Source organism: Misgurnus anguillicaudatus, chromosome 20 (assembly GCF_027580225.2).
Source record: "Misgurnus anguillicaudatus chromosome 20, ASM2758022v2, whole genome shotgun sequence".
NCBI classification, from domain to species: domain Eukaryota; kingdom Metazoa; phylum Chordata; class Actinopteri; order Cypriniformes; family Cobitidae; genus Misgurnus; species Misgurnus anguillicaudatus.
The window spans coordinates 7,505,430-7,528,292 of NC_073356.2; the positions used below are offsets into that span (position 1 = coordinate 7,505,430).

At 37.4% G+C, this 22,863-nt stretch overlaps 1 protein-coding gene across 6 annotated transcripts in view; it reads left to right on the forward strand.

Moving 5' to 3' along the window:
* ptprua (protein tyrosine phosphatase receptor type Ua) overlaps positions 1-22,863 on the forward strand; it is a 322,971-nt gene that overhangs the window by 265,195 nt on the left and 34,913 nt on the right. For 3 of the 6 annotated variants that reach the window (XM_055219240.2, XM_055219242.2, XM_055219241.2), the window contains exons 17-21: positions 2,743-2,930; positions 7,874-7,946; positions 8,294-8,370; positions 10,681-10,698; positions 17,068-17,104. In XM_055219240.2, the coding sequence (XP_055075215.1) occupies positions 2,743-2,930; positions 7,874-7,946; positions 8,294-8,370; positions 10,681-10,698; positions 17,068-17,104 (393 nt within the window). The remainder of the gene's footprint in view (positions 1-2,742; positions 2,931-7,873; positions 7,947-8,293; positions 8,371-10,680; positions 10,699-17,067; positions 17,105-22,863) is intronic. The other 3 variants (XM_055219243.2, XM_055219245.2, XM_055219244.2) reach the window with 1 other exon arrangement.

Here is a 22,863-nt window from a genome sequence, read left to right on the forward strand (position 1 = left end):
ATGGGTAAGAGCGCCATCTGTAGATAATAGCGGAATTACAGATTACCGTAAAGACTCATCAGGAAAGCGTCATTGGCAAAGAATGAGTTAAAGGCAGTCAGTACAGAAAAGTAAATGTACACAAATAGTATACCCATCTTTTTAATACAGTGAGATATAGTATTTAAACTAGGGCTGCAACAACGAATTGATAATAATCGATTATGAAATTTGTTGTCAACGAATGTCATAATTCCTAGAATTCATTATCGATTAATTTGTCTGTGATGTACAATACAATGTGAGCTCTTTATACAACATAAGCTGCACGCTCAAAGTCAGGCACTGCATGTTTATCAGACACTTCTTCTTCTCACCACACGACCAGCAGACTTGCGTAGCCAGGTCTGTGGCCTTTCGGAGGAGTTTTAAATTGGGCTTCTTTTAAATTGGGTTTTAGAAGGATGATGTTTTTCTGGGAGTTAGAGATGGAAGGATTTGGTTCATTAGTTGGTATTTGGGCTCTGAATGGGACATTGGGATGCTTTTGGACTAGTTTTAAATGGCAATTAGGCTGGGATGGATCTGGCAACCCTGACAGGACAATCACAGAAGCAAAAGCGCAAAAGAATGCTGTTTAATAAAGATTTCAATTCGTCATTCAAGTGAGTTTGTTTAATTATTGTTGGGTTTTCATGAAAAAGTAATGAATCACAAGCTAAGCATCTGTTTTAAAGTAAGTTTGAAATTGTGTTTTTTTTTACTGTAACAATACAACAATGTAGGCTATTACTTTCATATCATATGACTTATTTATTTTGATAATAACAAATAATGTTAATACTCATCAAGGTTTAAAGTTGAAGATTATAATAAGTTTATTAATCTGTGGCTAAATTTATTCACCAGCACATCCTTGTAGACTCAATACATTTTGCTTATTATTATTTTGACATCTAAAGATGTTTTACTATTTAAAAGCTACACAAATGTAAGAGACACTTTGTAGTTTTTCAACCTTCATAATATATTTTCAAGACCCCTGTGATGGTACATCGACTTAAAATAGGTTGAATAACATGTCCCCATAGCCTGACGGGGTCTGTATTGTTTTTACTCGTACTTTTAAACTTGGGGTTTCGGTAGTAACCTGTGCACAAAACAAAAAACTACAAAAATCTGCTTTACGGCATACGTCACTTCCTCCACTTCCTCCATTTTACTGGAGGCTACTTGGAGAAAGTTTAGAGAAAGGCTTATATCATGTGACATTGTGGCACCGTGGTGGCGTCATGGACCTACAACATGTGCGATCCAGGTTCGATTCCCCTTTAAGGCAGTATTTTTTTAATATAAACTAATATTAATATAAAAATTATTATTATTATTATTAGTATTATTACTACCCAAATATTATTATCTGTTTAATTTATTATTATTATTATTATTTTGTCTAATTATTATATTTTGTTTATTATCATTGCTTCAAAACAATTATCATCCATATTATTATCAGTTTAATTTATTATTCATTTATTTATTATATCATTTAGCAGAACAAATCATTGTCACAATTGTTGTTTTTTTGTTTGTTTACTATTTAACTATCTGTTGTATGTATTGCACTTATAAAAAAAGATTAATGTAAAGGAAAAAAAACATTAAATTATATTACACATGACATGCTGAAAAGCACACTTTGTGACCTAAAGAGTTGTCTTCTTTTCCTTTGTGACAGTGCTGCGGCGCTTGTGGCCTCTAGGGGTGCTAGACGTGAAAAATACATGTCTAGCACCCCCTAGTGGCCAAAAAGTTCCATGGTGTGCCTTTAACGCTTAAAATATCAAAATCAAAAATATTATATTAGTAAAACTCTGTAGTAATGTGTGGCTTTTGCACTATTAAAAGTACATTTCTACATATGAATACACTATTAGCTATAATAAGTGAAATTGAATAAACATTTATGTTTTTATCTGAATAGTCGAAAAATAATGATTAGTTGCATGCATATATATATATATATATATATATATATATATATATATATATATATATATATATATATATATATATTTATAACACCCTCATTGGGGGCTTAGCTCCTCTTAATATTAAAAACCTAGAAACATTCCTGGTATGCTGGGAGTCTCATGTAGTTCTTAATATAATAAAATTAAGAAGTCAATCCTAGCATTAAAAGCAAGCTAATGCATTGATGTAATGTGTTCCAGAGGAGCTAATAGATTTAGAAGGCCAGAGGAGAAACCATTACAATAATGTACCCTGAACATAATGAAGACACGCCTTTCTGCATCAGATAGAAGAGGTCTGAGGCGTGCAATGCTCCTAAGTAGAAAGCAATTTGTTTAACAAACAAGCCTTAATGCACTATCCTGGTTATGTGGCTATCACATTTTGTTTTACAAGGCCGTATACTGTACAATAAAAAGAGCTACACGTTGTACAAGTATATGCTATTAAATCCAGAAGAGAGTCAGACTATAGCAGATAAGTGTTATATAAGATCCGCTCTTCTGGATGTAAAGGGTTTTGTTCTTGCACCTTTAGTAAACAAGAATAGGCAAAAGCGCTCACCTCAACATTTTAACCCCTGCAGTTTTACTTTAATTCACACTCTCACACATCCAGAGTATCAGCCTGACCACCCGTCACTAAAGCGACTCCCATTGCAATTCGCAAGTTGCATGACACTGCAATGTGTGGCTAGCTTCAAGGCCGTCTCTTTTTTTGAACCCTCAGACGAACAACGCAGCACAGTGAACGAGTCCAGCAGTCTGCTTGGTGGATCTCCCAGAAGACACTGCAGGAGAAAAAGTTCCCCGTACCACACAGGACAGCTTCACCCGGCTGTGAGAGTGGCTGACCTGCTCCAGCACATCAACCAGATGAAGACAGCAGAGGGCTATGGATTCAAACAGGAGTATGAGGTCAGGAGTACACTAATATGAAATGATATTAACGCCTTGAATAAATAAAAGCATACGTGTTGAAATACCTTCTGGGAGAACAGCATATACAATATTTCAAATGCATGTCACGTTTTCCGTCCTGACAGTTGAATACCCATTTAAAAACCTTATTTTCATTGTTGCTGGATCGGTTTTGGTGTTCAGTTGTTATTTTTAAGGCCATGAGTAGAAGAAAGCCAAAAGATTTGAGATGGAGAGAGAAATATCGATTATGTGATTTGATGTAGAATGACAGACTTTGATGAAAATGTCACGTTGTGTAGCAGCTGAGCCTGCGCTTACAGGAAAGATGCAGAGGGAGAAAAAAGTCGTAATCGAAAGCTACGCTGAACTACAGATAACTAAAACTGTTTCCTAACCAGGTACAAGTAAAATCTATAAAATCTTGGCTGAAGCAACCATAACTTTTCTGGAATTAGAACTGATGTTTGCTATACAGCACAGTGAGGGCATTCGGGAAGCTCTGAGATTGCATGTAGACATCTGGTGCAGTATTTGAGATTGAAGCAGTGCACTTCGAGGAAAAAAATTGTCAAAAATGGTCCCTGACTGTCACTAGGTACCCTTTCAAAAAGTACACATTTACACCTAAAAAGTACACAGTACACCTAAACCTTTTTAAAACCATTTTTCCTTACAATCTGGAGCTTTAGAGTTTGAACCAATGAGGTTTATAATGCTGGCAGAGAGCACTTAGCATTCCCATTAGTCTCAATAAAACTTGCTTGGCTTACGCTGGACCTCATGGCAGTACATGACCTGCATGCTGCCATCTGTGCTCATGTTTAGTTACTTGGGGTTTTGGAAACCAGTCATCTGAGCTGTACATGTCTTGTAATTGACACAAAGTCTCCAAAAAGTCACTTGTGGGGTGTAGCGATGGTAACCACTGAATCGACATTGGCTAACCGGACCATGCAAACTAATTAAAGGTGCCAAAGAATGCATTAGAGTACTATATTAAACAGTTCTCTAATGTGTAGAGGTCTTCACGGTGTAAGGAATCAGGACACAGAGAACCCAAATGCAGACACAGATAAGCACAAAATAATAAATTATTGAACAAAACTGAAAACAAAGGGGGCAAACAAACAGGGCAAACACTAAACTATACAGAACTACACTAAACATGACATATAAACAAAACACTAAACTTAAACTAGAACGCACTACACTTAACTTAAACAGGAACACACTGGAAACACTTGACTGGCAAGACCAACGTAGTAATACAGACGAACCCGCACTGGACAACAAACACAAGGACTCTTAAATAGGGAGAAAGTAAATTACAAACACCTGGAAATAAGCACAAGTAAGGGATCGGGGAAAAAGTGACGAGATCCGGGAAATGCGTGGTCAGAATAAATCAATACTAAAACCACGCATCTCCCACATAAAACATTGTACTGTCAGAACCCTGCCATGATGACTAAATCTAAATACAAACAAGGATCTGGCGCTCCTTAGGGGGAGGGTACTGTCAGGACTCTGCCACGAGAGTCTGGTTTTACATTTAGGTTTTATTGTGATGGCAGGGTTCTGACAGTCTCTTGTTTCATGTGGAGGCGCATGCCTTTTTATTGTGGTATGTGCCTCTGGTGTCTCGTCTCTATTCCCCGCCCCCCTTGTTCTCCGTTAATTATTCATTATCAGTTATCCCTCGCACCTGTGTTGCCCTTGTTTAGTTGCCCTATTTAATCTCCTCTTGTCTCTTGTCTTGTGCTGGATCATTGTGCTGATACATGTCATGTTTTGCAGTCTTTCGTGTTCATTCAGTTTTTGTTTTCATCATGTTACGTCAGTGTTGTAGATTCATGTTTAAATTTGTGTTGCCCCCTCGCGGGCCTTTTGTTTTCATGTTTTATAAAATCAATGTTCTATGTTCACTCCCCGATGTCGTCTGCGCTTGGGTTCTCTTGTCCTCCGTTCCAGTTCCTCACACACGGGTCCTCTTAGATCTGAAAACCTGAGGTCTGACCGGAGGTATAATAATAGTGGCATCAGTTCTCGGTTAATTTAAAATGAATGTGTTTTTGCCAAACGGACCCCGAGACGATGCAAACTATCTTGCGTGTGTGCTTCAAGTCCTTTTCCAATCCCCCCCGTTTGCCAAGAGCGCTTGCGACATTGTGTGACTGGCAGTAGGTACATTTTTGTTGAAACAGACCTGTCAATCAATTTTTAATGCACATTTTAGCAGTTACTTTGGTGTCGTCATCACATAACAAATGGAGCAGCAGGCCAAATTGGATATGAGGTCAAAAGGGTTTTCGTTTTTGACTGGTGCATGCAGGGATGCACACTGCTCACACATCGGTGCCGTTTACATTCGGGTCCAGTCGGCTTAAAAAGAGTTACCACTGGTTTGGGTCGGACTCTGGTGTAATTTTCTTGAGTTTGCCTTAGGTCAGGTCTTTCTTTTGGTATTTCTTTGGACCCGAAAAGACTTCTTGGTTAGTAGACACCGAGGGGCAACCTTCTGATCTCTCTGATGAAGCCAATACGGAAGTGACTTAATCTGCAATTCATTGACAGGCCACTAGAGGCTGGCTCCAAAAGAGAGTCAATTCCCATGTACCCCCATGTTAAAATGCCCAACTTTACAGTAGAAAATATGTTTACAGCCAGGCACAAAAATTGTTTTTGGTCTATGTAGCAAATTTTGCCCTTTATGACAACTGTGAGGGGGTGAATTTTTTTGTAACTCATCCACTTGAATTATACTAAGCCTTAAACGTCTGCATAATTAAGGGCGTGGCCGCTTGAGTGACGGTTGAACTGCCACTGCTGTCACTAGAATCAGGCTAGGCAGACGTTGTTTTAGCAACCTCAGCTTCACCCATGTCCCGCCCCTTTACCCATTTTCGGTTTTCCACAAGTGATTCGCGGTGACGCACGGCCAAGATGGAGACGGCAGGCAACGCCTACTTTAAGCTTCAAAAACGATCTTCACAAACCAATGGGTGATGTCACAGACACTACGTCCATATTTTTTTTACAGTCTATGGTAGACACGCACCTTACTGCTGATTGGCTACAAGTGTTTTGGTACTTGGCCAGACTCCCTTTTCCAAAGTGTTTTTCAAAAATCAGCACCCCACCTTTTACTGCAAATATTATCCAGAGACTGTTTTAGATGTCCATTTACTGCCCTGTCTTTTATTACCATATTTGAAAGGGTCATGCATAATTATGTTGAGCTCTGCTCTGATTGGCTGTTACTTAAAGCAGCTCTGTTTTGTTTGAACAGACCTCATGTTTGAGCCTGTATCAGATGAAGATACAGATTTTGAGGAATAGTCAATTGTTCTGAAATCGGTTATGGACATTTCTGAGTGATAGGTTTGTGTTTTTCTCAGTATGGACCTTCAAAACGTAACTGCAACGTCAATAGTAGAACTTCAGCCTAAATGTTAGCATATAGCACTAACTAGCATATAGCGCTAACTCCCCTGCTGAAAAAACAGCATACCAGCAAGACCAGCATATGTTGTGTTTTGGTGCTGGTTTGCTAGTGAACACCAGCATCAACACCAGCATTAGCACCTGCACCAAACCAGCATTAGCATCAGCGTCCCATGCTGGTCACACCAGCAAGACCAGCATATGTTGTGTTCTGGTGCTGGTATGCAGGTGACCACCAGCTTAACCAGCATCAAACCAGCATAGACCAGCATAATTCCAGTGCTGGTTTGATGCTGTTTTTTTCAGCAGGGTCCGCAGTCAAAACTTTGTTTTTAGCATTGTAACAACATTGTAATTAATTTAATGTGTAATTTAATGTTGGGGCGTACATCACGACTGTAACATCACAGTCTGTGTTATGTTGAGATTGCTCTGTTTTCAAGCGGTCTTTTGCATGCACGAGGTTTACATAAGAAGGAGGAAACAATCCTGTTTGAGGCTCACGATATGTCATTACCATGTACAGACCTCTTATTATTCATCTATGCCTAAATACAGTTTTAAATTCGACTGCACCTTTAAATCTTCATCCTTATTTTGGAATGAGATTTCACAGTGGCTGGTGCTACCCACACACGACAACTTACTAGTTTCATGAACGTTGCCTGTAAACTCACACCCTGAAGGAAAGAGTTAAATTTACTTTGTGTTGTTGGCAAACTCATCATCTGCATTCCTCTGAAAACACCACACACACACGCACACTATTTGTACGCTCATGTAAAAACAGGCTTTGTGCCCAACAAGAAAATTAACACCAGCATCCCTATAATGCATCTGCTTGGTAAACTGCATCTGGCTTGACAAAATGCAGGCGCAAAGGGGATTTAATGGACAAGTGGGAAAACGTGACTTGCACTTATTTTGGGGTGTCTTTTTTTTAAACGACAGTCATTTAAATGTAATTACCAGGTGCTGTGGGTTACCTGCTTTGGAGAACGTATGTGCGCGCGCTGAACATCTGTCACACATTAACTGGAAAACTATACGGCACTAGAAAGCTCTTTGACAGACGGTGTACGCTGGCTGGGTTTCGATCTTCCCATCAAAGCTTTTTGTTTATACACACAGAACAAATCTGACAGCAGCAAGCGGGAAACACTTTTACTAACCAAAAGAAAGATACAAGTTTTGTTAGTACAAAAGAGGCGCTTTAATACCTGTTGAGATTTGTCCAGTGGTATTTTAATTCATCTCAATGGCAGTTGTTTGGCTGGTGCAGGACCACCTGTAAGCATCACTGCTCATAGGACTACAAAATGATACCTCAATGAGATAACAAGAACATGCACAGCTCTTCAGAGCGAATATCTTGAAAAGAGATATTTCAGATTCAGCGTTACCTATGAAATAACTGTATTTTATACACAGAACGTATTTCTAAATACTATATTATTACTTTACTAACCTGTTTGTAACATGTGTGTCCGTAGAGCTTCTTTGATGGCTGGGACATAAGTGAAAAAAAGGACAAGTCTAAGGGCAGACATGACACCCTGCTGGGGCGTAAGTAAAAAAATAATTACTGTATATACAAAGTACAAATACTGGATCAAATAGTCAATTTTCAACTAGATGGAACAAATCGTGTTTGCTTTTATTTGGTATTAAGTGAAGTATATTTGTGTATTTCTCCTGTCTACCTGGATGGATGTTTTCACAAAACTCATTGCATTGCATTTTGGGGTTGCCATATAGGTGACCTCAGATGCGACCACAGATCTTAGAAAATACATAATGTTGCTCTGTAACCTTTAGGAAAAGCGTTCACATTGCTGCAGCTCACTGGTGTTTGAAACAAGAGTTGTCTCTTATAACTGACTGTCGTTGTTCTCTATATTAACCTCACGCAGAAGATCGTCACCGTGTCAAGATGCATTCCCTTCTGGCTGATCCTAACTCAGACTACGTCAATGCAAACTACATTGATGTAAGTTTTTCTGTTTCTGTCTTTACATCCTTCTGTTCCTAACGTATTTGTCGAATCAAATCATCTTCTTAAAGGTGTTTTTTACTCTTGCTGTCTGTAAACAAAGGTGTACATGGTCTTTCTTGTTTTTGTTGACTGGTTGTGATGTCTGTTATCAGTCGAGTTTTGTTATCGACAAATTAATTATGCGTTAGGATTAATGCAAAATGTGCTTCTTTTTAAGTCTGTTTCCATCCAAATGGCCTTTTATGGATAAAATGGTGTGTGTGTGTGTGATGAGGTCACGAATGACGCAAATAATTTTCACAAAAGTTTTGATGTTTTGGCAAAAGAAATCTGATTTTGAGCCGCTTGCATACATATTTTGTGTACAGTATATTGCAAATGATCTACCTTTTGTGTTTCACATTATTAAAAAAAAAAGATGAAAGGAGAGAGTATTCAGACAGCTTATTTGAAATTTGCTGCTTTTCGGCTTATTGTCATTTAAATTTCAAAATATCCGAAGATAATATCAAAAAGCAGTTGCTCACCTGTTAGGGCTTAGGAAAAGTACTTACGAGTCCACTTGGATCCGAAAACCTTATTTTCATCCTAACTGGGTTTGAGTCTAAAGCTTTTACGACTGAAGCTCAGCTGGGCCGCAGGTCGGGTCTGACTTTTTTCGTTTTTCATAAAAATATTTCATATATGTTTGATGGAGTTAATAAAAATATATAATTTAAGCTCTCTATAACAACTTTTTTCATTATGACAGTAACTAATTTTGACCTCTTAATAAACTTCTAAGTGTCTGCTTTCAAATGAGACCAAACTTATGCTTTTAGTGCAAAGAATTCATAAACTATATCTATTTTAGTTTGGCTATGACATTTTTTGAGGGGCGTTCAGAAACGAGAGAAAGGTTAACAGGTTAAAGGATTACTCCACTTTCATAAAAAATCCTGATCACTCCCATGTCATCCAAGATCTTTTTTTTTTTTTTCTTTTTTTTTTTTTCTTGATATCTCGTCAATCAAGAGAAAACGCTTCCCCGCCAATGACGAGTATTTTCGGCTTTCCGCAATACCGCTATTATTCACCAGGTGGCGCCCTTCAGCAACTTTTTAAACCCGGAAGTATTGCCCTATGGCAAGCTGCTGCATGTCCGTGTCTGTTTTAAAGATCGCACTGAATGGGATCTCTATGAAAAGTCTGTCACAAACATTTAATTTTCTGGAAGGCATTAAACTTATGTGAAAATCACGAAAAGCGCTGGCGCTGGCTGGCAACTTTTTTTTAAACGCTGGCGGTGAAAGAGTTAATGTAATTTCCTTCTTACAAATTTTACATGATAAAATTTAGTTGAATTTACTAAATAATGTGTTCATTTAGAATTACTCACCTTTTTGTGTTATTTTTACTAAAATTTTTTATAGAATTTACTCATTTTATTTTGTTAAATTTACTAAGCCATAAAATATTTTTTTACAGTGTAGCCTTGTGATGCGCCAATGTGACCTCACGTATTGCATCGAAAGGTCACATGACATATGTGAAACTACCGCTGGACTACATAAGACCCTTATGTCTCGGTTGGGATCGTTTAGCTGCACTGAAACTGCAATTTTAAACTGCATCGAAACTGTAAACTTTTGAGGTCCACTAAAGTCCACAATATGGAGAAAAATCCTGGAAGTTTTCCTCAAAAAACTTCATCTTTTCTCGACTGAACAAAGACAAAAAAAAGTTGAAAGTGGAATATTCCTTTAACTGTAATGTGTTTACCATGCATGTCTATATGGCTAGGCATTACATTGGGATCTCTTGTAAAAGTAAAGACATTTAATATTACTGTACGTATTCACATGAGACTTGTGTGATAAAATAATTTATGAATATTTACTGTGCAAAGGTATATGCAATATTTTACTGCCGTCAGGAGCATGCACATGGTGAAATTACTTTAATACATTTCAGATTCAGTCGCATACAGTCTGACTGCTAAAAAAGACATCTTTACCTCTCAAAATAATTCAGTTTGTAGAAATCAATAATATAAGCGCTTCACCAAAACACAACACAACTGTAAATGCCACATTCATGCTTACAACCAATCTGAATTGATTTTCTGTAGTCGACAGAGATAAATCCAATAAACATGTGAACTGAGATTTTGAAGATGTTAAGATGTCTTGAGCCTTTTTTCTTTCTCTTTTTCTCTAAACATCTTAATTAGTCTGTTTCTTTCTCTTTGTTTCTCTTTCTCTCTTTATTCACCCATCTCTCTCTCTGTCCGTCTCACCCATTTAACTGTTTGGGATCTCTTAGATTCGGATAAACAGGGAAGTAAGTATTTTGTCTTCTTCCTCTTTATATGCCCGGCACTCATATCTCCAGGCTTATCATTGCTTTGTACTCAAACCTTTTCTTTCTTAACCCTGATGCTTGACTTTATTTAAGCTTTGCTTGTTCTCATTGCATCATTGTAACAGGTCTGCAAGCATAGGCTTTTGGACAAAATCAAAATCTGTTGTTTTCTGTCATATGTAAGAGCTTGTCTTTTGGCCGGTAGCTCGCCTCTTAGTAGAGCTACAACTTTCCAGTGGCTTTGGTTAAAGAAACACTTTTCCCAACAATTTACTCCATAAGGGCTTCAAAAGAACTCAGTACATTTCTTTACCAACTACCAGATTACATTACAACTTTGAACCAAAGATTTTATAGAAATCTGAAAAAATAGGCATTTGAACTAGCCTTAAAACAAGTATCTGAAATATACATTAGATTTGTTTGCAATGTGTATGCTGTCTGCACTTGACAAACGTTAATCCCTGAGAAATACATAATCCAGATGTATGTACACTTTAATCTACACGTATCTTATTTATAGAGAACTCATTTACTTTCTCATCATTTAGCAAACGTTCATACAAGTGCCAACGAGAGATTTGAGATTACAGACGTGGTTTAGAGGTGGGACTTTAGATGTTTCTTCAGAGGTTGTGATAGATTTTGAAGTTTAATGTAATGCAATCACCATTGGTAAAGAAGAAAGTCAACTTTAAAAAACACATTACCGTTTCTTACTTAAGAAAAGGAGCAAAATCTTAATGAATATTTTTCAATATTCAGTGTTGCTGCTATACCTGGAAAGCAGGCAGACGTCTGACATTTCGTTCTACCTATGAATAAAAAATCTCTTTTATCAGCTTGTCATGTGTTGAACAAATGAATTCATTGAGTCATTCATGTATGCTGAGCTGTCTGTTCAGATTAATGTGTGAATGTGAAATCTAATTAAGTTTCTTGGTTTCAGTCTGGTCTGGTGCCTACTGTATAAAACCATTCACATCATTTATTTACAGTATATTGATAAAGAATGAAGTTGTGTGTCATGTGTTTACTGTAATGTCAGAAATAAACGATTCAGGCAGTTTCCCTGATTCATTAAGATTTTATTAAATGTGTATCTGTTTAACCTCCTCCTGAGAGATCAGACAGCAGTTTTATTTATGAATGAGTAAATCAATGCACATCTTACAGCCATATTTTGCCCACTGTCCTCTGTCTTTTACAAATACTCAGCACCAGGATTCAATATTTAAGCAATGTCATATAACCAAGAGTGATGATGTGAAATGAATTCCAAACTTCGTTGAATTCCAAACTAAATTAAAATTTTATTTCGATTTTATGCAATGGACCTAACAAAAGAACTACCTAGCTTATAAATAATTTAACATATTCATCTTTTTCTTATGAATCCCTAAATAAGATCTGATCCAACCAAGGCCTAAAATTAACACTCTTGGACACAGGCTCAGATGCAGGCATTAGTTTTGGACTAGCCACCATTAGTGTAGAGCACACAGGCGTCCGTGGCCGGTCTGGGGGCCTGGTGCATACTGCCCCCCCAAAAAAAAACTGTTTAGGCAAGGCCTCCTCCTCAACCTTGCCCACAGTGATAGAGGACCCGCTTAAACAAAGGGCATAGTCCAAAAATTGTTCAAATGACCCTCGAGGACGCCAAATGCGAGCACTGGAGAGTATATGAAATGTGTCAATTGTCAGTTAGCCAGTGATATTTGTATGAATTGGTGTATTCAACCAACCCATTCTCAAGAAGTGCGTATAAATCAGCCCACTCTCATGAAATTTTGTTATAAAGTCACATAATTTTTTTATTATTTTTTGTGATATTATCACAAATTTCTGAGTTTTTTCATGATCGTATAACGAATTCCTGTTTTCGTGTGATTATCACGTATTGGTTACTCAACTGTTTTGTCCTATTTTCTTACAATTGTCGCTTCGGTTCAGGGTTAGATTTACATTAAATGACATCCCTACCCAAACCAAACTCTAACCCTAACGCCAGGCGATATATAAAAGAAAAAATAGTATAAACCAATATAAAGTGACATTCTAATGCAACCACCAAATCTAACCCTAAACCGAAGTGACAATGGTTTAAAAATAGGAAAAAGCAGTTGAGTAACCAATACATGATAATCACACAAAAAAAGGAATTTGTTATACGAATGCGGAAATTCAAGAAAAAAAAGAGCACGAAAAAAGAATCTAAAATTATGTGACTATATAACGAAATTTCGTGCGACTGGGCTGATTTATACACACTTCTTGAGATACTATCACGAAAAAACGTGAAAATTTGTGATAATTTCACGAAAAAAGAATAAAAATATTACATGACTATATCACGAAACCTCGTGAGACTGGGAGGGTATAAATAGCACGCAGTGTCAAAGTCAAAAATTCAATTTTGTCTGCATATGATAGGCTGGTCCTTCCTGTTCACTTAATACGGCGCATCTTTTTTTGTCGTTTTATGCTTTGGTTTCTTGATTTTTTTCTTAATGTTTTTTTTTACTATTGCTAGTTTTGATTTGGGGTTAGATTTGGGATTTGCTTTAGGATGTCATTTAATATATAGGTTTCCCTATGTCTTTCTCTATTTATAAACCATGGTTGCTTGGAGTTGGGGTTAGAATTGGGGTTTGGGTGTCATTTTATGTAACAAAAAGTGGTTCTAACCCTAAACGCAAACGACAATGGTCAAAAAGCAATATGTAAAATGTCACAACAACATCCCACGTAATAAATGAACGGGCAGGACTGGCGTATCATATGCACGCAAACTTGGATTTTGACGTATGTATTGCACAACATTTCACACTGCGTGCTATTTATACGCAAATCATAAGAATGGGCTGGTTCAACTTTATGCAGTGCTGTGTAGACTGGTCCACATTAGGGCTGTCACTTTTGAGAAAAATCTAATTCGAACGGATATCGAATATCATGCAATGTATCCGAATATATTAGAATATCTACGTGCCCCCCGCGGGCATAAAAAAAACGTACTGGAGATTCAATCACAAATTTATTAACAGTGACAGTCATAAACAGGACTGTCTGTATTACTTTTTTTACTTAATGTTTGAAACAGCAGGTTATCAACTTATGAATAACAACTTATATATATGAAAAAAGAACGACTCAGAACAGGTACAAACAATAACATGACAACTTAAACAGCAGCAGGAGTAAGGCATATAGCCAAGCCCAAACGAAATCCACGCCCGCAGATTTAGGTGGAAAACTCAGCGGATTTAATGCCCTTCATTGACAAGCACACATATCTCGCGCTTGAGCGTGTTTGTGAGAAGTAATCTCATTGACAACAAGCACACATACATAGCCTATCCCGAGCGTTTGTGAGCCGTCATTGACAAGTACATTATCTCTGCGCGTGCTGTTTGCTTGACCGTTTTTAAGGATAGAGAGCATAAACCATTTGATACTTGAGATGAAATTAAACTTAACGCTGAGTTAAGCAGATCTCACTTGACTCTGTCGTCTATGTGACGCGCAACAGTCAGTGATCATTTCAAATCCGTTTACAAGACAAATCCTATTGTTATGTTTAATGTAAAGTTTACATTGCGTTGATGAAATTATCTTCATACATGCTAATTTCATAATGCGAATGTATTAACACAAGCTTTTTATTCTGCTGTAATATTTAACACTATAAACAATGTCATTTTATATAGAAACTATAATCCTATCTTCACATGCACATTAGGTTCATGTTGGTCCAATTTTGATTCCCTCTCTTGCGCACAGTTGCCGTCGTTGGTCTCACTGTCAGCCTCCTTCCTATTATGAGGTGTTACTGTAAAAAATGCGCTACACATGGTATTTTAAAAAACGAATGGTTTATTTATAGTTCAAATACGGATATTTCACGTCATGTTCGAATGCATATTCGAATATCGAATAAAAAGTGACAGCCCTAGTCGACATATGACATCAAGACAGTGGCGGCTCATGACTGCTTAGGGGCGCAAATTGAAAATAAGTGTTCAGAGTGTCATGTGTGTTGCTTGCGTTTTCAAAATATGTGTTTGTTGTGTCACGTGAACCATAAGCATCACGTGTTTTGCACATTCGTCAAAACCGTTTATGATAAAAGAGACACTCGCGTTCACAAAATACACGCTAGACACTCCCTTAACACTAAACTCTGATTACACATGAGATTATGCGAGTATCTGGCAAACGTGAGCGTCTCTTTTATCATAAACCCTTTAGACGCGTCTGCAGCAGGCCCTTATTGACAAGACACGTGATGCACACACGATCTCTCGAAGCGCAGAACACATGTTTTGAAATTACGAACCACACACATGACAAGTTACATACATGTTGTGACGAACTTCTCATCGAGCTCCCTCGAAAAAAGAAGTCACCGGCCGCCACTGCATCAAGATATCACAAGAATGAGTCGAGAACAGTGCTTACTGTATGAATCGCTCTTTAAAGCCATAATCTGATTGGTTTGTGCAGTGCTGTGGGAAGTTGAACCTCACCAAAGTGTAAACATGATGCGCAAACATTACAAAAACAAAGCGGTGCTCAGGGTTTTAGAGATGGAAGAGGAATAGGTGTAAAAAATAGAATAAATATTTACAGCATTTATTAATCTTTGTTATACCACGGGTCTGTTGAATGCTGTATTCTGATTGGTTGAGAAATGTTCCAAGGGTATGCATTATTTTTCGATAACCGCACACCTAACTTGCCAGATGTCTTAAAAATAGGCACCAGAGCAATACTTTTTGGTAACCGTGGTATAAGAGGAATAATTTACTCCGGTCCTTTGAATTATTTGAAAATAAGGCACACCCACGGTGTAACGGCACTCCGCTTCGTGTCATGCCGCATTACCACCTTGGGTGTGCATTATTTTCTTATAATTCAACGGCCCGTTGTCATTTATTCCTCACTTAAAGTTGTCTAAGTTGAGGTTACCTAAAGCTAACACATAGTACCTTATTACATAGGGCTATTTAAATATGTTAAATGAATGTAGATGTAGTCTGAAAACAGATGGCCAGTAAAAAATATTTATGGCCAGTAAATCTCCTGAAGTCACCGGCCATTGGCAGGTGTTGCGAAACGTTGGTTTTAGGCCCAGATCCAACCAGTTACCTTCAGAAGTCACATAATGAATTGATTATGGTTCACTTGGGTGGTCATTTTATTATGATGCGAGTAAAAATAAACCTTTCCCGAATGTCTGTTACTCCACTAAATAAGAGCCAGCATGAACTAAAGAGGTCTCCAGTCGGGTCCGAGAGAAAAATTGTGTAACGGTACAGACCAGCGTTGGGTTATAAAACCTTTAAACATCCTATGGAGTATTATTAACTCAATGGAGAGAATATAAACCCACTTCAAACCTGCCAAGAGAAGGCCAGACAAAGAGGGCATCAAGATCTCCCTTCAGAGATCTCTCTCCAAAGACAAACATCCTCCAAAACAAAAATGATATGACATTTTATTATGATAGATAGATAGATAGATAGATAGATAGATAGATAGATAGATAGATAGATAGATAGTTAGATAGATAGATAGATAGATAGATAGATAGATAGATAGATAGATAGATAGATAGATAGATAGATAGATAGATAGATAGATAGATAGATAGATAGATAGATAGATAGATTGATAGATAGATAGATGTGTTTTCATCTCTTGTGGTGTTTGCTTTGTCAGATCTGATGTTTAATTTTTCATTACAGAGGTGACCCATCTATATGAGCTGGCTGTCTAATATCTTATGCTGTCACATGAGACATTTCACGCTTTGCATTTTGTGTTTGGCATTTAAATTGCAGCACTGAGTTCTGTTTGAACAGAGACAGATAACATTTCTAAGATTAAGCCACAGTAAATTCAATTTAGAAACATACAAAATCAATATAAGATGATTAAACAACATTAGATATAGTTTGATTTGCTTGTTTTTCAAATGTCAGTGGAAATCTTTTATAAGTTTTGTAAGTGACTCATTACATTATCATCTCATAACAGCCTTATTTTGAATTCATTGAAGTTTTACTGCACATAAGTTTTATACGTTTTGGTCTTTGCCTTGGAGGCATTCAAATATTATCATTTATCTTTAGACCAAACTTTATTTTACTTTCTTATGAGGAACATTCAGAACAGTGCCAGACCATTTGCTCGTGATGATATTGATACTGAAACACAATATATTTCAGAGCAATATAATCTACAATAAGAGCGCTAGTATTCATTTTCAGAAATTGTCTCTTATTCTTTATAACATTGCATGCAGTTAGTCAAGTACAAATGATATTTTCTTTTTATTTTCAGGGTTACCAGCGCTCCAACCATTTCATCGCCACACAAGGTGAGTCTTTATATTATTTCATTTCCAAAACCACCCCCAACATTTGTGCAACTTTTTCTTCAACATTTACTCATTGTCAGTGTAGACAGAAGTTTTGTCAGGTTTAGAACCCATACTTACGCTTGCCCCTTTACCACTGGAGCTTAAACCTAATCTGGAACAGCACTGTGCTTTTTCAACCAAAAGGTCCTGGCTCCATGCCCTGATTCTGGTTCAGAATTGGCCCTAAAATCTTGTTGGTCCTGATCCAGGGAACCGTGATATCAGTTGGCAGAGCTTCCACTACAGATTACAGTTTAAAGGAAAACACCACAGTTTTTACTATGTTCGTACTTCAACTTTGACAAATGAATACATACCTATCTTTATTCAATGCATGCACTTAATCTTTGTACAGCACATTGTAAATGTGTTAGCATTTAGCCTAGCCCCATTTATTCCTTAGGATCCAAACAGGGATGAATTTAGAAGTCGCCAAACACTTCCATGTTTTCCCTATTTAAAGACTGTTACATGAGTAAGTATAGTGGCACAAAATAAAACGTGGCGATTTTTTAAGCGGATAAAAAATGAGAACTATATTGTATGGCGGAAGAGCACTTACTTTGCAGCACTTCGATCTCGGTGCACAGTAACATCATCACTCCTTACTAGTCCCACCTACAATATTAAAAAATTGTTTTTTTCCTTTAAAAGTCGCCATTTTTAATAGCGTTTATTCAAATAACTACTTTTAACTTATGTTTTTTAATGCATTGTTGCTTATTTTTAGTCACAAACACCTGACATTGTTGCATTTCATTGTCAACATTTCAAATAAGCATGGCCTTCTGATATGGTTTTACTATTGTAAAATGAAAAAAAAAACTGACTGCAAGTAAACGATAAGTTAAACAAATGTTCAATAACAGCTACAACTAAACTTTAGATGTATAAATATGTTAAAACATAGTAGCATGTTACCACACCGAATTGCATGCTGGATTGATTGAATATTTAATGCTGATATTTAAAAGGAGTTTTACAAAAGCAAAGTACAGAACAGAATCTATAGGACATAAACTGATTCTTTATTCATGTTTATAATAGTTATTTTGTGTTTCAGGCAACATTATTATGTTTTGTGAAAAAGAAAAGATTTTCCCAAAGTATCTGATCCCTTATAACGCATCAGTGGAGAAATATTATAATATAATGCGTAATAATGTAATAAAATGTGATGTAAAAATTACACACACTGAAAAAAATGATTCATTCAATTTACTTAATTTTTTAAGGCAAGTGGTTGCAATCAATTTATTTAAGCTACATTTAACTGGGATTTTTTTTTTCTTTTTTTCTAATTTTCTTTGTTTAAATGTATAGCTTAAATAATTGATTGCAACCACTAACCTTAAAAATTTGAGTAAATTGAATGAATAATTTTTTTCAGTGCAAAGTAATGTAATTAGAGATGAAACAGTATTTACAAAAAATTTATAAAAATATCACGGTTATACTATAGTGATCAACACGATTATAAATATGTTGGTTGTGAACAACCATGGTTTTGTGAATAGTTTCTAAAAATGTAAAAGTACTGGTGCAAACCAAATTTTAAATAGATTTTACATGTAATTGCACTTTTGTACACATAAACATCAAATAAATAACATTAACATTACTCATGGCACATCTGGGGTCCTGGCTGTGTGCTTTGGGTCATTGTCATGTTGGAAGACCCAGCCTCGACCCATCTTCAATGCTCTAACTGAGGGAAGGAGGTTGTTCCCAAAATCTCACAAAACATGGCCCCGATCATCCTCTCCTTAATACAGTGCAGTCTTCGCAGTGTCCCGTGTGCAGAAAAACACCCGCAAAGCATGGTGCTACTACCCCCATGCTTCACAGTAGGGATAGTGTTCTTGGGATGGTACTCATCATTCTTCTTCCTCCAAACACATTTAGTGGAATTATGACCAAAAAGTTCTATTTTAGTCTCATCTGACCACATGACTTTCTCCCATGACTCTTCTGGATCATCCAAATGGTCATTGGCAAACTTAAGACAGGCCTGGACATGTGCTGGTTTAAGCAGGGGAAACTTCCGTGCCATGCATGATTTCAAACCATAACATCTTAGTGTATTACCAACAGTAATCTTGTAAACGGTGGTCCCAGCTCTTTTCAGGTCATTGACCCGCTCCTCCCGTGTAGTTCTGGGCTGATTTCTCACCTTTCTTAGGATCATTCAGACCCCACGAGGTGAGATCTTGCATGGAGCCCCAGTCCGAGGGAGATTGACAGTCATGTTTAGCTTCTTCCATTTTCTAATGACTGCTCCAACAGTGGACCTTTTATTAAGACCCCTCCATGATTTCTAAGTGGGAGAACTTGCAAAATAGCAGGGTGTTCAAATACTTATTTTCCTTACTGTATATGTATAGAATATATAAAAATATAAATACATTTAAATACACACGTAAATGTTTCTCAAAAACATACATGAATGTGTATGTATGTATTTATGTATACATAATATTTACATATTAATTAGTAATATAGCATACAGCGTCATTTATGGTGGAAATGCGATCTGCTACTGAGGTCTGACACAGAGCCAGCCCCGGTGGAAAAGGGGTATCTTCGTTTGTGAAATATTGGCGTTTCAGCAGCAATCCTGTATGTCACGGGTAAAGTTTTTCCCACCAAACCTATGGCATCATTCAAACTAATTGAAACGTCAAAATTGTGTCCATCTGAAATCGAATGTGTCTGAATGGACTTAATTTCTCTTCTTTATTCTCTCTTCAACTCTGGATGTGTTCAGCTGTATGTAGCTGTTTGTCTGCAGATCTCAGCTGTGCACACATCTCTGCTGATGTTAGCCGTAGCGATCAACATAAACTCTCTTCATCCATAAACACACACATGCGGCGCTGCTGTGCTGTGTTTGAGCAGATGTATACACACTCGCTGGTTTAAACCTGCTGCATCCTAACACACACATCATAGCAGCCCTGCATACAGATGTGCTTAGGTCTCAATCTCTCAAACTCCCACCCGGATGTTGCTCTGTGGTTGCTAGGGGTCTTTTTATCACATTTTATCATGCAGTTGGGAAGATGTTCTAGGTAGTTACTAGGGAAAATTAAGTAAATGGTGTTGGGAGTTTTGCAGGAATGGTAGGTGGTTACTAATGGCACTTTTCCATTGCATGGTATGGCCTGCTACGGCTCGGTACAGCTCACTTTTTTTTCACTGTGTACAGTATCTACATGTTAGCTTATTTAGCAACTTAAGGGATGTCGTAATTTGTGCTTTGTTGTACAAGTTCCCAAACGGTCTGTTACCGCTTCCACCTGTTAAAAGAATCACAGCCAACAGTTTCAAACAACAGGTGCTTCACTTTCTGGTGCTTCTCCCACATTCGCCTGTGGCTAAGTCCTCTGAAAGCCATCACTGCACATTCTGCTTTACAGCCAGAAGATTATCAAGGATACAGCTGAGCTTATTCATAATAAATATAGGTGTTGTTATGTTGTTGTTCTTTAAGAGGTCTAAATAGAATAAAGGTGCTTCATGGTGCCACAGAACAACCATTTTTTGTTGAATAGTTCCATAATAAACCTGTAACATCTCAAGAACCTTCATGTTTTACAAAAGTTTATTTGATGCAAAAGATACTTTAGATCACATGTGTCAAATACAATCAGGCCTGTTGCGCATAGACATACGGCCCACACAATGGCCCTGTCCCAAATGGCACACTCCGGACTTGTGGTCCTCTTCAGAGTCCACACTTTGATGACATCATAGAGTGCAGACTTTAGGGACCCTTGATGCAAGTCCACGTGGGTGCAGCGGAGTCGTGTTTTGGGACAGACTCGAGTGTCATGCCGGAAATAGGATGGGAAGTTGCCCGTCAGTGTGAACTCCTCCCTTCCTGTCTGATTGCTCTTTCACAAGGACTTCTGGGTTGGTAAAGTACGCGAAGCCTGGTGCAGTGTGGACTTCGCCGGAGACCGTTTAATACAAAAATGGAGACCTTTTGGACGAAAATGCTTTTAGTTTTAGTCACATTTTAGTCACTTGTAAAATTTATAGTTTTAGTCAAGTTTTAGTCGACGAAAACGCAAAAAGGTTTTAGTCAAGTTTTAGTCGACGAAAACGCAAAAAGGTTTTAGTCAAGTTTAAGTCAATTTTAGTAAAAAAAGTATTTTTTAACCAATGAATTTAGGTTAAAAAGTGTGGTGTATTTAATACAATCAAAATGTGCATTAAGGTTGTCCCTGAGGGCTTGCCGTTGTTTTAGTCGGTGTGCCTTCTGCGCATGTCATAACAAAAAGTTATGAAGAAAAAAGTTTAGCCTAATATACCATCATGTTGAGTTTGTGTGTTACGCTGAGACCTCGCTTATAAAGTTGAGAAACGCGTGCCTTGCCTTATTTAAATACACCACAAAAAGTATTGGAAATGGGCTTAGGTTTGACAAGCAAATACATGTAAAACCTTAACTCTTTCAACGCCAGCATTTTTTAAAAAAGTTGCCAGCCAGCGCCAGCGTTTTTCATGATTTTCACCAAAGTTTAATGCCTTCCAGAAAATGTTCTTCTTCAGATATATAAACATACAATATACCAAATGAAAGAACAGACCCTCTGCTTTCAAACAAAAAAAAAACGTTTCATCCTACCTTGAGTAGTTCTTTTGTAATCAGCTTTTGAATATGGGTAGGTTTCTGCAAAAACACCACATTTTGAGCAAAAAGCAGAGATGTTGACCCAAAACAAGGATAGAAAGCGGCAGCATTGCTGATGCTTTTGAGCTAAAAACAGACTGATTTCACGCAAAATAGGCAGAAATGACATGCATTATGAACGTCAGACTTATAATCATTTTCGTTCCGTCTCGTTTCGTCAACGAAAACTCAAAAGCGTCTCGTCATGTTTTCGTCACCTTAGAGACATTTTTAGCTAGTCATCGTCGCGTTAGCGTCATAAAAAATATGTGTGTCCACGAAATCATTTCGTTATCGTCATCGTTGACGAAAACAACACTGCTGATGAGCACACTTTAAAGCGTAAAAATGACAGATGGGACACCCTACGAACTCGTAGACTAAGCGAGCATGCGCAATTTAAGTCCACAAGACCGAAAGTCCACATGAAGTGCGCCATTTGGGACAGGGCCAATGATATAAGTTTCAAATAAATCTTGTCCCGCTTCAATTCAGAATGTGCAGCATTGCACTACAAGTACCAGCAAACACTGCTGGCTAAACATTTGATCTCCGCATCTCGCACGAGACAGCTGTATTCCAGAGCACTGTCAGGAATACAACATTAGTGAAGATACAAACGGTTTCAGCTGCATCACTGTTCATTTTATCAAAAACGTATTAGCTCGCTAGTGACCATACAGCCAGAAAAAAACAAAAAGTCAAGGGCGATCATGGCAGGTGCAAGTATTAATCTACTTAATTTCGGCTTAAAGGAAAACAGAAGATTTAATGTTATATTCTTTTATTATGGCTTATTCGATCTTGAACGTGTCGAAAAATAAACAAAAATTTGAACTTGATAGACGAACATTTCGGGAGATAAAGAAAGGACGTTTCTTCTCGGTAAAGTTAGCGGATGACCGGCAGTGGCGGCCAGTGACTTTTTTTACGAGCGGCGCAAATTCAAAGTATGTGTTCGTAGTGTCGTGTGTGTTGCTCGTCATGTCAAAAGATGTGTTTGTTGCTTCATGTAAACCATGTGCATCATGCTTCATGT